This window comes from Salvia miltiorrhiza, unplaced genomic scaffold (assembly GCF_028751815.1).
Source record: "Salvia miltiorrhiza cultivar Shanhuang (shh) unplaced genomic scaffold, IMPLAD_Smil_shh original_scaffold_190, whole genome shotgun sequence".
Classification (NCBI taxonomy): Eukaryota; Viridiplantae; Streptophyta; class Magnoliopsida; order Lamiales; family Lamiaceae; genus Salvia; species Salvia miltiorrhiza.
In genome coordinates, this window is record NW_026651498.1 from 205,519 (window position 1) to 220,269 (window position 14,751).

Sequence of the window (14,751 nt, forward strand, 5' to 3'; positions counted from 1 at the left end):
ATTTTTTTTAACTTATTTTCTTTGTTTTTGTTTTTCATAATATTAAATTTTATAATTATGAATTCTTTTTTATTTTCTCAATATTCAATTCAAATATATTCAATTAAAATTATTTTTTTATTATATTTATAAGTATAATAATTGAACTAATATTAATTTTATATAAATATAAAAAATAAAAATATCTTTCCCATGTATTGCAAGGGATGGAAATGCTATTTTTTTATATATAGGTTAAATACAATCAATAATTCACTTGGAAAGGAAGAATATAAATATCAGTTTCTAGATAACAGAAATTTAGAATATATCGAGCCAATTACTTCACAATCATATCAATTCACATAAAAACCATTAATCCAATCAATAAATTAAAGAAATAATATAGAAAAATAAATTTATTATAGCAAACTTCATGAAGTCCAGTAAATAAGTGTAAACTTTTTTTTGTTGGCCACAAACCTAAAGAAAGTACTAAACAATTACTAATAATTTGGAGCCCAACTAAATTATTATTCAATAAAAACAACATAAACAATATATCTGCCATATACTATCCCAACCACAATATTTTTTACTCAATAAACACAGCATAATATAAATAGAGAGAGGCATTAGTTTTTAGGGTTTCAGCCGCTTCTAGAGTGTTCTCCACTTTCTCCCAAACTTATACCCTAATTTCAACAGATCCGCCGATCTCATTTTGCAGATCCAATCCTCCAAACATACAATTTAATTCTTTCTCCACAAAGTCTACCTCACCTCACTTTGTCTCCAAATCTCATCGTCAACATCCCTCCCCTCCAACTCCTCCAATCTGCCACCGTCTTCTACCCGTCACCTCAACCCTAGCTGCCGTTTCATACCCCTTCACTTTCTTCGCCGCCACCTTCGTCTTCTCGAGCCCCACCGCCGCCACAAGCTTGGTTTTCTCGAAGCCGGTGGCGGTCACTTCCATGGTCCGCCCGAACCTCTCGCTGAATTTCTTCGATAGCTTCGGCGCTCTGTCGCCTCCGGCGGCGTTTTTTCCCCGATTCGGAAGAGGAGAATTCTACAGCCCCATAATCGCCTCTCAATATTTGATTCGAATTTGAGATAAGTGTTGCGATTATTCTGGGTTTTTGGCTTTTAAATCTACACAGAAAGGTATAAACATTTTCTTTGCAGATTAGTTTTTTGGTTTCTGCGATTTTTCTGGTTTCTGAGTTTTTGGTTTTTGGCGATTATTCTGGGTATTTTGCAGATTAGTTTTTTTATACAGACAAAGGTAAAAACATTTTTTTTGCAGATTAGTTTTTTTATTCTTTGCAGATTAGTTTCTTTTTATACTCACAAATGGGTTCTTAAAAGAACAGTTTTTTTTTTCCTTGAAGATTAGTTTCTTTTTATACTGACAGGTATGAATCTGCTAGAAAACAAATATTTAAATTATTGAGATAGATCGACTTAAGGAATGGAAACAAATGCATGCAATTTGGAAAATGAAAAAAGGAGGTCTGGTTTTTGTTGATGCAGAAAAAAGCTTCTCTGTCGTTTGTGTAGCGATTATTCTGTTTTGTTGTTATATCAGCTCTTTCAACGATGATATATTCTATAAAAGTATAGCCTCCTTTTGCTACCTAAATCTAAAATTGTACCCTCCTGTTTGCTCCATCATTTAAGTCAACAATGAGAAGATTAAGCCACGGATGCTCTCTCAGCAATCCCTTCTGCTTTCACTTTCATGATTCACTTTTCATTGTATATGAATAAAGTTTCAAGCGTAGGACTAATTATAATCAGTTTCAATATTCAATAGAGGACTGTTCCTCTACACATTGTGCTGATGACATAATGATATGCTTTGGAATCCAAGTATGTGGCTCCTTTCTTTATAGGCTTAATTATATTACAAATAAATGTATAGGTTTGTATCTTAGTTGTAATTGAAACTAATAATAAACAGCAAAAAACTAAACAAAATAAAAAGGAAAATACCACATAAAAACAGTAAAAATAAAATAGCATAAAAAAGCAATTGAAAAACCAAGATTAGAGAGAGAGTTTGCAATTTGAAAATGTTGTGTGATATAATCTGAGGCCCTATTTATAGAAAGAAGCTCACACTTATCAGTTATCAGCAATCAATTTGGGCACCAAAAAATTTTGAATTTGAAAAGTGTAGAATTTGGCAATGCCCAGCATACAACAAAGACAAAAATTACCCAGTGGATAAAATGGAGCATGCATTGGCGGGAAACACATTCCCCTAGAAATCTTTGCTTTTATATTAGTATATATAGATAGATTCCAATTGAATTTTATTGATTTTTTTTTTGAAAATTGGCAAAGAGCAAGCAGAATAATTAATTATGGAATAAATACTTGTAGTCATATAAAAGGAGAGATCTTCACTCTTAGGGTTTGAGGCGCCGCACACAAGCTATAGGAATTCTAGACTCTTCTCCCCAAACTCAACCCTAAATCTTCACTCCTATCTCTGCGGCAGTGCCACTCTGTGTGTCTCTCTCTCCTCTCCTGCTGTCCTTGCCATTGCCCAACCCCCTCGTCTCCCAGTCTCCCTCATCTCATCTCCTCCAGTTACCGTCGCCCGCCTCGCTCAGGCCGCAGCCTTCCTCCACTGATCCGACTGCACTTTCAGCTCGACTTCCATCTCCGCTTCCAGCTGCTCGTCCACTCTCGCCGCCTTATGGTTGCTCTTCTCCACTTCTTCGCCTGCATATTTAATTCCACGCATCTCCATATAAATATTTGTCTGCTTGTTAATGTGGATGTTTCTTGTCAATGTGTGTGTTTTTTACACTAATTTGCCGGATTAATTTTCATTTTTTGGTGTTTTGTCAGTATTCTTGGTAGATCTGTAAATATCTACACAAAGTGTTAGTATTAAACTGAAGATCTTTATGTTCTTTAGCATATTAATTTTTCGTTTTTTAGTTTTTCATCTTTTGTGTTTATGGTATCATTTTCGTAGATCTATGAATATCTACACAAATTGGTTCTTAAATGAACATTTTTTTTTTGCAGATTAGTTTGTTCTTATAAGAGAAACATCTTTATTTTTTTTTTCGCGTATTAATTTTGTAGATCTATGAACATCTTTATTTTTTTTCGCATGTAGATCTACGAATATCTACAACAAATGGATATTATGTGCTTGTTGGGGTATCACTCCGACGCCTCTTGGTGAAGGCAAGTCCTCTGTCAAGCATCTTTTCTTGATAAAAGGGTATGATCACTTTCTAATAATTTATATTAGACTTCTTCTGATTTTTAATAACAAATGCGCATATTTTGACGAAGGAGAAATTATAGAAACATTATTAGAAATTATCTGCATATATCTGCATTTGATATGAATTCATGCAACATCTTTTTTGTATCATTGTTATAAAGACTATTGTTATAAAGTCTATAAAACATGAAAATATTGCCTTTGTTATGAAATGCTCATTTGATATGAATTCGTGCTACTGCCGATGCTGTAATATTATTACAGCTGCCCACATGGAAGAAATTGCCAAAAAGTATGTAAAATGGCTATAATACTTAGCAGAAATTTATTCAGCAATAAACCATTGTTTCGTGGCATTACTGATTTTTTTTTGTATATTTACATGATCTGTTTTCAATTGCACACAAGAAAAACTTTAATTTTCTTATTTTTCTATGTGTTGCCTTTATGAAATGGAAGAATCATTAGGAGCAATTTTATACCGTGGCAAAAAAGAGCAATTTTATATTTTACTTGTACTCATTTGTGGCAAAAAAGAGGATATTCACACATCTTGTTTCATTCATAAAATTAAATTTTCAAATGTACTGTGTTTTTATCTTCTCCTTGCTATCTGCACAAATGCGTTAAGAGAATTGTAAATATTCATAAAGAATAGTTTAGCTAATATCAAAATTACACTAACACCATTTGTTGTGGCTTTTGCAGATCTCAGAGGTAACACTTCAATGCTCCATTGACATCAAGTCTTCATCTGGGGAGATTTCAGAAATATTTGCAATTAATATCTCTGATATAGGCTTTATGTATCAAGTAGAAGTAAGTGTTGTAATAATTGCTAAACTAAATAAACATAAATGTACTACCTAAAAATGTAAAAATCATAAAAATTAAAATGCATGAAAAAGAATTAGAACAATCAAAAGCAGAGAGAGAACAAATCAAAAAAAAGTAGAGAGAGAAAGTCTGCATTGGGAAATTATTGTATGAAATAATCTGATATTTATAGACTTGACTGTGTAGCAAATTGGCTCCATAATTGACAGATTTGAAATTTGAAATTTAAATTTGGGCTCCATATTTTGGAAATTGGAACCAAAACCAGCGATCTGTGCAAGGCCCAGCAGACAACCAGCAGTATAGTTACCCACTGGATAAAATGAAGTGTGCATGGGCGGGAAAAAATTCAGCCTAAACTTGTGCTTTAATATAGTTATAGATTATAGATTATAGATTCTTCCTTTTAATTGGAGTTATAGTTTTGAACGAGCATTAGAGTTTTGAACCATTCTTTCTCTGTGTCTTCATTTATGCCACAACAAATGGTTTTCTGGTGCAGGAGAACCATCTTAGTTCACTTCCAGGACAGGCCAATTCCCGAGATAGTACAAAACTACCTGGAGCAGTTGAGGACTTGAATGATAACCAGAACAAGAAAGATGTTTTCCGTCCATCCATAAGGGATATGGAATCTGGTAGGCGTGATCGTTGGTGTGATGAAGAAAGGGATACCAATTCCTCTGTCCGTAAAGACCGATGGAGAGAAGGGGAAAGAGAGCTTCCTGGTAACCGCCGAGTGGATCGGTGGGCTGATTCTTCTGGGAAACAATATGGTGAAGTGCGCCGTACCCCAGGAGAGCGATGGACTGATTCAGCAAATAAAGAAGGTCACGATCAACGCCGAGAGAGCAAATGGAATTCTCGCTGGGGACCTGATGACAAAGAGGTTGACGTTGTGCGTGAAAAGTGGGGGGATTCTAGTAAAGAAAATGATCTAATTCGCGACAAAGGGTCTCCTCAACCTCGTGTTCATGCAAAGGAAGAGAGAGATGGGGAGCATTTTCGACCATGGAGATCAAACTCATCCTACAGCCGAGGAAGAGCAGATCCTCACCACCAATCTTCAACTCCAAACAAGCAGGGTCATGTGTTTTCACATGGAAGGGGACGTGGAGAAAATCATGCACCAACCTTTTCTCTTGGTAGAGGAAAGGTTAACTCTATGGGGAGCTCCGTCTCCCACATAGCTGGTAATCTGCAATTACATGGACCTGTCTTAGAAAAAGATGATAGTGTTGACGGTGAGTCCCATACTCTAAAATATAGCAGGACGAAGTTGATTGATATCTACAGGTCAGTTGATATGAGATCCTGCACAAAGTTTTTGGAGGGGATTATTCATGTGCCTTCTCTTACGCAAGAGGAATATGTGGAGCCCATGGCCTTTTGTGCTCCAACTCCTGAAGAATTGGTAAAGCGTGCTACCTATTGGTTGCAAAAGTTTATTAAGGCTTGTCTATTTTAAAATTGATTGTGTAGGTTCAATTGTAGGTTATCCTCAAGGGGATTGAGAAAGAAGAAATTGTCAGCAGTGGTGCACCTCAAATCAGTAAAGATGGATCTGCTGGCCGAGCAACTGCTGATTTTATGCATTCTAGAAGAAGCAGGCTTGGTATTGTGTTTTATTAGTATAGCTACATTTTTGTGTGTGTATTTCATTACCTTCAGCCAGTTTTAGCAGACAATGTTTAGCAAATTCAGTTTATTTATTTATTATTTTTTTTTTGTGGGATTAGCAGGAAGCAGAGATGATCTTGCAGCTTCTCATGATGATTCTAAACATGAGGTGTTTGACAATGCTAAAGGTGGTTATACAAGTTATTCAGAAGGTTTGTCTGATGAAAGGCAGATATATTCTTGGTCTAATGCAAAAGTGGAGGCCATGCAGGACTATCAGACTTCTGACCACAAACTGCATGCTGAAGGTAAATTAATAATGTTAATTTGATAATTGTATGAGCCAAAGCAAGTTAGTATTATTAAACCAAACAAATAATGTAATATAATATCTGACTTACTAATCAAGTAAAAGAACTTTCAAAAAATTTGGTGACACAGAATCTTCTCTAAATTATCTTTACATTTACTGTTATATGTTGATGTGAAGTCATTGCTGTTGTGCGATTTTATTATTCATTTCAGTTGGCTTATGGATGAGTTTATTGTCCTAGTACCTGTTCTGGTCCGTAAAGTTTTACTCTATCTCTATGATGGGAAGAAGCATTGGTTTTTAAATTGTCTAATTCATGCTTTGGTTCAGCTTTGAAAGAAAATAGCAGCATTCTTGGCTCCAGAGAGTCTAATGCCCCAGGACATGACGGTTCATGGAGATCTTCATCTTTTGTAGAACGCTCACGTACTGTTTCGCATGATAGGGGAGAGTCATCTGCTGATGTTCAGAGAGATTTTAACAGTGCTTTGGAGAACAGTTCAATAGATTCCCCTAACACTAGAAAGGGACAGGGACCTCAGTGGCAGATGGGTGATCATCCTATGATGAGAAGGCAAACATCAGCAGTGTTGGACAGGGAGATGGAGGCTCGCAAAATTTCCCAGATTCCGCCTGAAGACCTAGTACTCATCTATAAAGATCCGCAGGGTGAAATTCAAGGTCCTTTTTCTGGAAGTGATATCATTACATGGTTTGAAGCTGGGTATTTTGGCATAGAATTGTTGGTTCGCTTAGCCAGTGCACCGCCTGATAGTCCATTCTCTTCACTTGGAGATGTGATGCCACACTTGCGTGCTAAAGCTCGACCACCTCCTGGATTTAATACACCTAAACCAAATGAAATCCAAGATTCATCTGGTAGGTTGAACTATGGAAACTTGGGAAATCTTCACCCAGTTTTGAATGAGCCTGAAACGTCAAAAACCGATTCAAGATATAAACCTGGTTCAACGACTGAGGCTGAAAACAGGTTTCTGGAGTCGCTCATGGCGGGCAGCATGAATCCTGCAGCATTTGAAAAGTTTGCTCTCTCAGAAGGTTTGTTTATTTCTATTTAAGCAAGGAAAAAGGACAGTGTTCCCGTCGTTGAGATTTCAGAAAAGATTACTGCCACTTTAGTGCCTCCACTATATCAATTTTGCTTTTTCATCATATCATTTTTGTAATCTGATGAGAATATTATTTGCAGCTATGCAGGGATACAATGGAAATAATTCTAACACACTTCCTTCTCTGGGAGGTAATGGTGGCGATGATCCTTATCTATTGGCAAAAAAGATGATGCTGGAGAGGCAGAGATCTGTTCCGAGTCCTTATCCATTTTGGCCAGGGAGAGATGCTGCTGCTATTTCTACAAAGACAGATTTAGTGGGCGATGCATCACTGGCTCGCCAGAACCTTTTGTCTTCTATTGCAGACAATGCTCTTGCACAGAATCATTCACAGAATGTGGACTTAATGCCATCCCGTCAGGGGCTAGCTGAAAGACCCAGCTCCAATGTCAACAATGGAATGGGTGGTTGGTTGAATTTCCCTGTCCAAGGGGGACTGGACCCGCTTCAGGATAAGTTAGACATTCATCACTCTCAGAATTTTCCTCCACAATCTGCAGTTGGCATGCAGCAAAGGCTGCAGATGCAGAATACACCCTTGAGTAATTTATTGCCCAAATCTATTGATAATCAATCCAACCTATTAACTCCGGATAACCTACTGACATCTAGTCTGTCCCAAGATCCGCAACTGCTAAGTTTGTTGCAACAGCAGTATATGTTGCAGCTGCAATCTCAGGTGCCAGTTCCACCACAACCGTCCCTTTTGGATAAGCTATTACTTATTAAGCAGCAACAGAAGCAGGAAGAGCAGCAACAATTATTGCGTCAGCAACAATTGCTTTCACAGTTTCTCTCCGAGCAGCATCCTAATCAACGACTAGGTGATCCATCATTCCAGCATTTGCAAGCTGGAGGTTTGGCTGCAGGGAATACTAATGTTGATCATGCCCCATTTCAACAACCACACGAGTTATATAAAATGGGTCTCCAGCTGCAATCCCCAAATTCACAACATGAAAATGCGAATGTTGTCTTACCTGTTACCCCTCCCAGTCTTTCACAGGATTTTAGCCCAAATATTTCTGTAGAAACATCTATGCACATCCCACATCGATCTTTTGCCAATAATGTGGAGCAAAGAAATTGGAATACCCCTCTGCCACATCAAATTGTAGAAAAGCAGCAAGATATGTCTTCTAAGACAACTGATGAAATGGAGGAAATAGGTACGTCAGAAGTGACGAACAATAAGCCATTGGAACAAAAATCTGATGATGATGTAGCTGCCAGAGCTGCAACCTCTGATGTCACTTTGAGTGCTACACCTGTAGGAAATTTAGCAGAATCAGTTGAACAGCAATTGACTGCTGCTAATATTCACAAAGATGTAAATGCATCGAAAGAGAGTTCAGCTAGAAGTTCTGAATATGCACAAGATTTAGGTGAACATGTCATTAGTGAGTCTTTACCTGTGAAGGAAATGAAAGTTCCTGAGGCCGTGGAAGCGAAGAAACCGGTAGAGAAGAAATCCAAAAAGCAAAAGGCTTTGAAGGTTTCTACTGACTTGGTAAAGGGTGCGTCTAAGCCTCAACAGCCTAAGTCTGAAAGTGAAAGAGCAAACACTCAGGCAAAACCTGAGACACTGACTGTGCATGTGGATTTACTTGAGGCACCTGTTTCCAAAAAGGAGAGGAGTAAGACTGAGAAAGTTGCTGCTGATGATGTGGATTTGCTTGGCAAGCAATCGCTGTCTTCCCGGAATTCTGCAGATGATGGGATAACAGTTGAGTACAAGGGTCAGACAGCTTCTGCTTCAGATCACACTCATGCCGGACAACGTGCATGGAAACCTGCTCCTGGTTTCAAACCAAAATCATTGTTAGAAATACAACAGGAAGAGCAGAGGAGGAGAGCACAAGAAGAAGTGGCTGTTTCTGAGATCTCAACCTCTGTGGCCATCTCTACTCCCTGGTCTGGTGTAATTTTGAGTTCTGATAACAAGGCACCTAATGTAGTTCACCAGGATACCAGCACTGAGTTAAAACCAGAGAGTTCCTCAATCCAGAAGAGCAAGAAGAGCCAAGCTGAAGATCTATTTTGGGATGATGCTGCCAAGTCAGTCGAGAGAGAAATGGAAGTTTCTGAAAGTGCTGCCTGGGGGATGTCTTCCAAAACAGTGAGTTCACAAATTAATGCTGTTGTTGATGATGACTTTATCGAGGCTAAAGATACTAAAAAGAGCCGTAAAAAGTCTTCTAAAGTTAAGAGCGCCGGGGCTAAGGTTGCTCCTGCAGCTTCGGTTGATGTGGCTGTTGGGTCAAGTCCAAATGACAAGGCAAAAATTACTCGGCAAATGCAGCAGGAGAAGGAAGCTTTTATGGCTGTGCCGTCGGGCCCTTCCTTGGGTGATTTTGTTATGTGGAAGGAGGAGTCCGCAAGCCCATCTGGTCCTGCTTGGTCCACTGATTCCGGGAAGCCTCATAAGCCAACTTCACTTAGGGATATCCTGAAGGAACAACAAAAGTCCATGCCGTCTGCACCTGCAATTCCAGTGCCAATTCCTCAGAAATCTGCAACTAATCAAACTGCCCGTGGAAGTGTTTCCTCATGGTCAGTCTCTGGATCATCACCTGCAAAGGCTGCATCCCCTAGACAAGTTTCTTCTCTGTCAAAAAATAAAGTGGAGGATGATCTCTTCTGGGGGCCGTTGGATCAAGTGAAACCAGAGGCAAAGCAGTATGGCTCTCTTCTTATTTGTGATAATCTACATATCAGAAATATTATAGTTATTGATAAAATTATATGTTTCATGATGATGGTTGCATTGACCATGCAGCTCGTATCTTTTTTGCATATTAATTTTAAAATTTTGCGTGTTAATTGTTTGTTGAATAGATAGTATGTTAGGTCTTGGATGAAGGGTTCTTTCACAAAGTTAATATTTGGATCGAGTAGAAATAGGAGGTGCTGGGGTGTGAGAGGCATGTGATTGTAGATGTCATAGGGCAGATACATATCTATTCGTATGTCCTTAAGTTGTACCAGCTGAAGATTGTTCTTCTCCTGGTGGACACGTGACGTGAGTATTTAATGAAAAGAGGGTATATTGGTAGCTGAACCGGTGGATGGTAAAATATTCATCTCTGTTTCAATAACTTCGTGATGGATGGTAAAATATATCTCAGCAGTATTATTGATCTGTGCATTAAGTTTGGCTGATGACGTGTTGTAGAATATGTGATTCGAGTTTCTATTCTATTTCCTGCAGGTCAGATTATCCTCAACTTGGAACACAGGGCAGTTGGGGAAGCAAAGCCCCTCCCGTGAAAGGAAATACTGGAGGTCCATTGAACAGACAGAAATCCACCGCTGGAAGGCCTATTGAGCATTCACTTTCTTCAGCTGCTTCCTCCACTCAGTCCGTTCTGAAAGGGAAGAAGAATGCCTCAAATAAAAATTCAGGTATGCAATTTTGGTATTGACTTGAATCAATATATATATATAAACTACAAATAATTTTCAGCCCTTGGATCATGATAATTATGATGGATTCATCACATTGTTGGATGAATTCTTGGGCCAGAGTTCGAAAATCATAGAGCGAAAATTTCAATTTTTAAATTCATATATTTTCACGGCAAATTCATATATATTCTCGTAGTTTGTATTTTAAAATGGGTTTGTAGCCTAACCCTTCCCTATATACTGTGACAGAGGCTATGGACTTCAAGGAATGGTGTGAGAGCGAGTGTATCAGACTTGTAGGATCAAAAGGTATTTATTATAATTACTTCATTCTACCCTCATTGCCTTTTTTAGTTTTGCTTGAGATATTTTGGGCTGATGTCCTGCAGTTCCTTCAGAGAGATAGAGCTGACGTAATTGGAATTCCTTCCCCCCCTCTCCCTACCTAGTTGATATTGTGTTGATTGCATGGTTTGTTTCCCTTCCTTTCTTTCTTGTAGATACAAGTTTCCTGGAATTTTGTTTGAAGCAATCAAGAGGGGAGGCCGAAATGCTTCTAATAGAAAATCTTGGTTCCTTTGATCCTGACCACGAGTTCATCGACAAGTTTCTAAATTACAAAGACTTTTTGCCTGAGGATGTTCTTGAAGTTGCCTTCAAAAACCAGAACAATGAAAAGGCCTACGGCTCAGCAACGAGAGATACGACAACGAAGTTTGTTGATGGATTGGGATCAGAGACAGGTGGTGTGACAGCGACTGATGGGGGTGCAAAAGGAGGAGGAAAGAAGAAGGGAAAGAAAGGGAAGAAAGTGAGTCCATCTGTTTTAGGATTTAATGTGGTTAGCAACAGGATCATGATGGGAGAGATTCAGTCGATTGAGGATTAAAGCCCATAGGAAACTGCAAATACATTTGTGTTGAGACAGACTGTAAATGCTTTTGTTTTTTTCTTTTTTTCTTTTCTTTTAGTGAGGATTTTTAACCCCTCTTTACGGAGCAACTGCAGCACTAATTTATCTGCTCAAGCAATTTTGTTAAGTTTACTCAGTTTAGATCAACTACTGTACTGATTGTAAGAGTTGAATGCTTAGTTATACTTATGCTACTAACCGTGCAGTTTTTATACTTGTTTTTGGCCACTGGTAGACCTCACTGAATCGAATCTGAGTTGGGATGCATTTTGATCTTATCTATTTTGAGGTGCCCTAGTTTGGTTGTTCCAACTTTCAAGGCATATTTGAAGAGTTTATAACCTCTAATGAGATGTACTCCCTTCATTCCAAATGAAATATCTTGTTTCTTTTTGGCACGGTTATTTAGAAAATGTTAATTATATTATTAAGTGGTGTGGTGTAGAGTTGAAAAGGTGATGTGAGTCTCAAGAATTGTACTTTTTTAGGATAATTTTTTTCATAAAAAGAAACAAGACATTTCAAGTGGGACAACCCAAAAAGAAAAATAAGATATTTCATTTGGGATGAAGGAGTATAATTTATTAATTTTTAAGAATTTATAAGTCATTAAAAATGTTTGAATAATTGTGCTTATAAAATAGAGAAAGAAGCATGATGGTGCTTTTTGAATTTCATTTTATTCTAAAGTAGGTATAATTTTATCTTAAACTTTGTTTGTATAAGAAATAATAAAAAAAGAGTAATTAGTGTATAAATATATGAAATTTATTCACTTTTTGGTGTTTAACATGGACTTTAAATCCTTGTTATAAATACATGAACTTTATTCATTTTTGGTATTTAATACGAACTTTAAAACATAATTATAAATACATGAATTTTAAACTTATTCAATTTTTGACTCATTTTTTATTATTTCAAATTAAAGTTGACTTGAAATGCTTGAATCTTGATGTGGGCAATTTCTCGCTATAAAAATTAATCTTCACCGTTCAATTTTTAGTCCGTTTTTTACATTCTGATTTTTTGAATTTGACTTTCTGAAATCCCTAAATCTTATAGATGAAATTGACTTTCTAAATTTGTAGACAATTTTTTATTGTTCACTTTCTTATTTTAGTTTTGAGTTATTTTCTTCTAACCAAAAACATCGTCGTCGAATTGTCCACGTCAAGATTCGGGCATTCCAAGTCAACTTTAATTTGGAAAAAATGAAAAACGAGTCAAAAATTGAATAAATTTAAAGTTCATATATTTATAACTATGTTTTAAAATTCATGTTAAATATCAAAAGTGAGAAAAGTTCATATATTTATAAATAAGATTTAAAAGTTATGTTAAATACCAAAAAAATGAGTAAAGTTCATGTATTTATACACCAATTGCCCAATAAAAAAATCCCATCAAAGATCCGAATTGATTCCAATGCTACAATAATGATTATGTTGGTAGATATAATTTAAAATAGTGGCTGATTTTTATATGGGCTTGGACTATCCACATGAGATGCATTTTCACTTAAATTGACCCACCTAATAGCCCCTTCTACGGGCCCATTATCGCTTAAACCCGACTTTAAAAGGAAACAGTATACAATTAAATACCCACCAATCTCACACATTTAAAATGCATAAAAAATATTGATTTACATTAACATGACACACAAATAAAATAAATAATTTATTCTTCGTCTTTCTTAAGAGAAAATTTAGGAATCGAAACTTTTTAAATTATTGCAAGAATAATTATTCTCATTAATCGGAAATTATGACCTATCTTATATTAATAATATTATTAAAATATTATTAATGCTAGGATCGAAAATTCGGTGTATTACAATAAAGCTTCATAAATTCAAGGCATCAAATTTCGATTTTAATCGTTGCTCAAAATGTGAGATAAAAACACATGAAAATAACTATCGTTATTTACTTTTCATGATTAATAAGATACATGATTAAGTATTTTTATCTTTAAGATTAAGATTTCTCAAATTTCATGCTTTCAGTGGGATATCAATTAAACAAAATTAACTTAAATGATAAAATTTATCAAGGACCTTCAAGTATCCTAAAATTTCAATCTATTTTAATAAATATGAAATCAACCTTACTATTATTTATATAGATTAATCCTTTAAATTAAATACCCCTGAATTTATTAGTAGATTAAAAGAGGACAAAAGACCAAGTCAATCAACGATAAAATACAAAAAAATAAAATATAAAAATAAAATAAATAAAATCAATCACGTCCAAAGTTGTTATTATGTTTCAGAAGTAGCAAATTTTAGTATTTGTCTTTTATTTTTGACAACAAGTATTGCTTGGAATTGACAAAAAGGCAGAAATAGAGACAACAACTAATATAAATATATTTTGGAAGTGATGTTATTTGGGGCTTCTGAAGAATTCTTCAACGCAGAGTACTCAGTGCATGAGCAGAGCTAACTGATGGTTATAAACTTATATTAGGATGGGATCTTTTATGGTACAATTTATTGTGTCCCACTATTAATTTCACTAATTTATAATTATTTATTATAAAAATAAAAACATTATTATATAATAAATTCAACTAATATTTATCAACAAAAATTAAATTTTTTAAAAATTATAAACCCTAAGTTTACATTAATTAACTCTAATAATAATCAATTATGAATTGGAAATTATAAAATAAATATAAAAGAATTATAAATAATAATTGGATTAGGAATCCTAGTAAATTATATTGAAGCTTGCGAAATTAAAATTCGAGAAAATTAACTAAAAAATAAAATAAAAATAAAAGTGAAACAAATGATCTCATTCTCATGTGCCTCCCACTTCCTATTTTATACTATTACACTAGCATTTGCACCCCGTGCGATGCACGAAAAATATTTTTATATTCTACATTTATATAAAATTGATACAAACTCAATTATTAAATTTATAAATGTAATAAAAAATTAACTTTAATTAAATATATTTGAATTGAATATTTAAAATATAAAAAATTTAAGAAAAATTCACAATAACAAAAATTGATATTATGAAAAGGCAAAAAAGATATACGTTAAAAAAAATAAAAATAAAAATAGAAATGAAATTAAATTAAATATAGATTTATTAAAAGAAGATGAAAGAGGAGAGATAATGTTTTAAAATTTTAATCTTTAAATAAATATAACTTTTACATTTTAAATTAAATATTTACATAATTGAAGTTCTTATTGTGATCTTTAATTTGATATGCATATTAAATATTTTATACTTAGTCAAATTTTATAATTTTAGAAAGAAAT

The 14,751-nt window shown here is 35.2% G+C and overlaps 1 protein-coding gene across 5 annotated transcripts; it reads left to right on the forward strand.

Moving 5' to 3' along the window:
• Positions 1 to 571: 571 nt before the first annotated feature.
• LOC131003303 (protein ESSENTIAL FOR POTEXVIRUS ACCUMULATION 1) lies at positions 572 to 11,673 on the forward strand. 5 transcript variants are annotated; one of them, XM_057929813.1, is made up of 11 exons: positions 572 to 1,146; positions 3,122 to 3,229; positions 3,944 to 4,054; positions 4,575 to 5,486; positions 5,567 to 5,687; positions 5,815 to 6,000; positions 6,336 to 7,064; positions 7,216 to 9,817; positions 10,350 to 10,543; positions 10,796 to 10,855; positions 11,047 to 11,673. In XM_057929813.1, exons 3-11 carry the CDS (start codon positions 4,040 to 4,042, stop codon positions 11,433 to 11,435), a joined length of 5,208 nt encoding a protein of 1,735 aa, XP_057785796.1. In that variant the 5' UTR covers positions 572 to 1,146; positions 3,122 to 3,229; positions 3,944 to 4,039; the 3' UTR covers positions 11,436 to 11,673. The 5 variants fall into 5 exon arrangements, with proteins under 5 accessions (XP_057785796.1, XP_057785791.1, XP_057785792.1 ...); XM_057929808.1 differs by having other exon boundaries at positions 584 to 1,146; positions 5,812 to 6,000; XM_057929809.1 differs by having other exon boundaries at positions 623 to 1,146; positions 3,088 to 3,229; positions 5,812 to 6,000.
• Positions 11,674 to 14,751: the final 3,078 nt, after the last annotated feature.

What these genes read in the sequence shown, in the direction of transcription:
- LOC131003303 (XM_057929808.1), top strand. An exon ending in CCACAAACTGCATGCTGAAG is followed by an intron (nt 6,001 to 6,335) that starts GTAAATTAATAA and finishes GCTTTGGTTCAG; the next exon opens with CTTTGAAAGAAAATAGCAGC. An exon ending in AAAGTTTGCTCTCTCAGAAG is followed by an intron (nt 7,065 to 7,215) that starts GTTTGTTTATTT and finishes TATTATTTGCAG; the next exon opens with CTATGCAGGGATACAATGGA.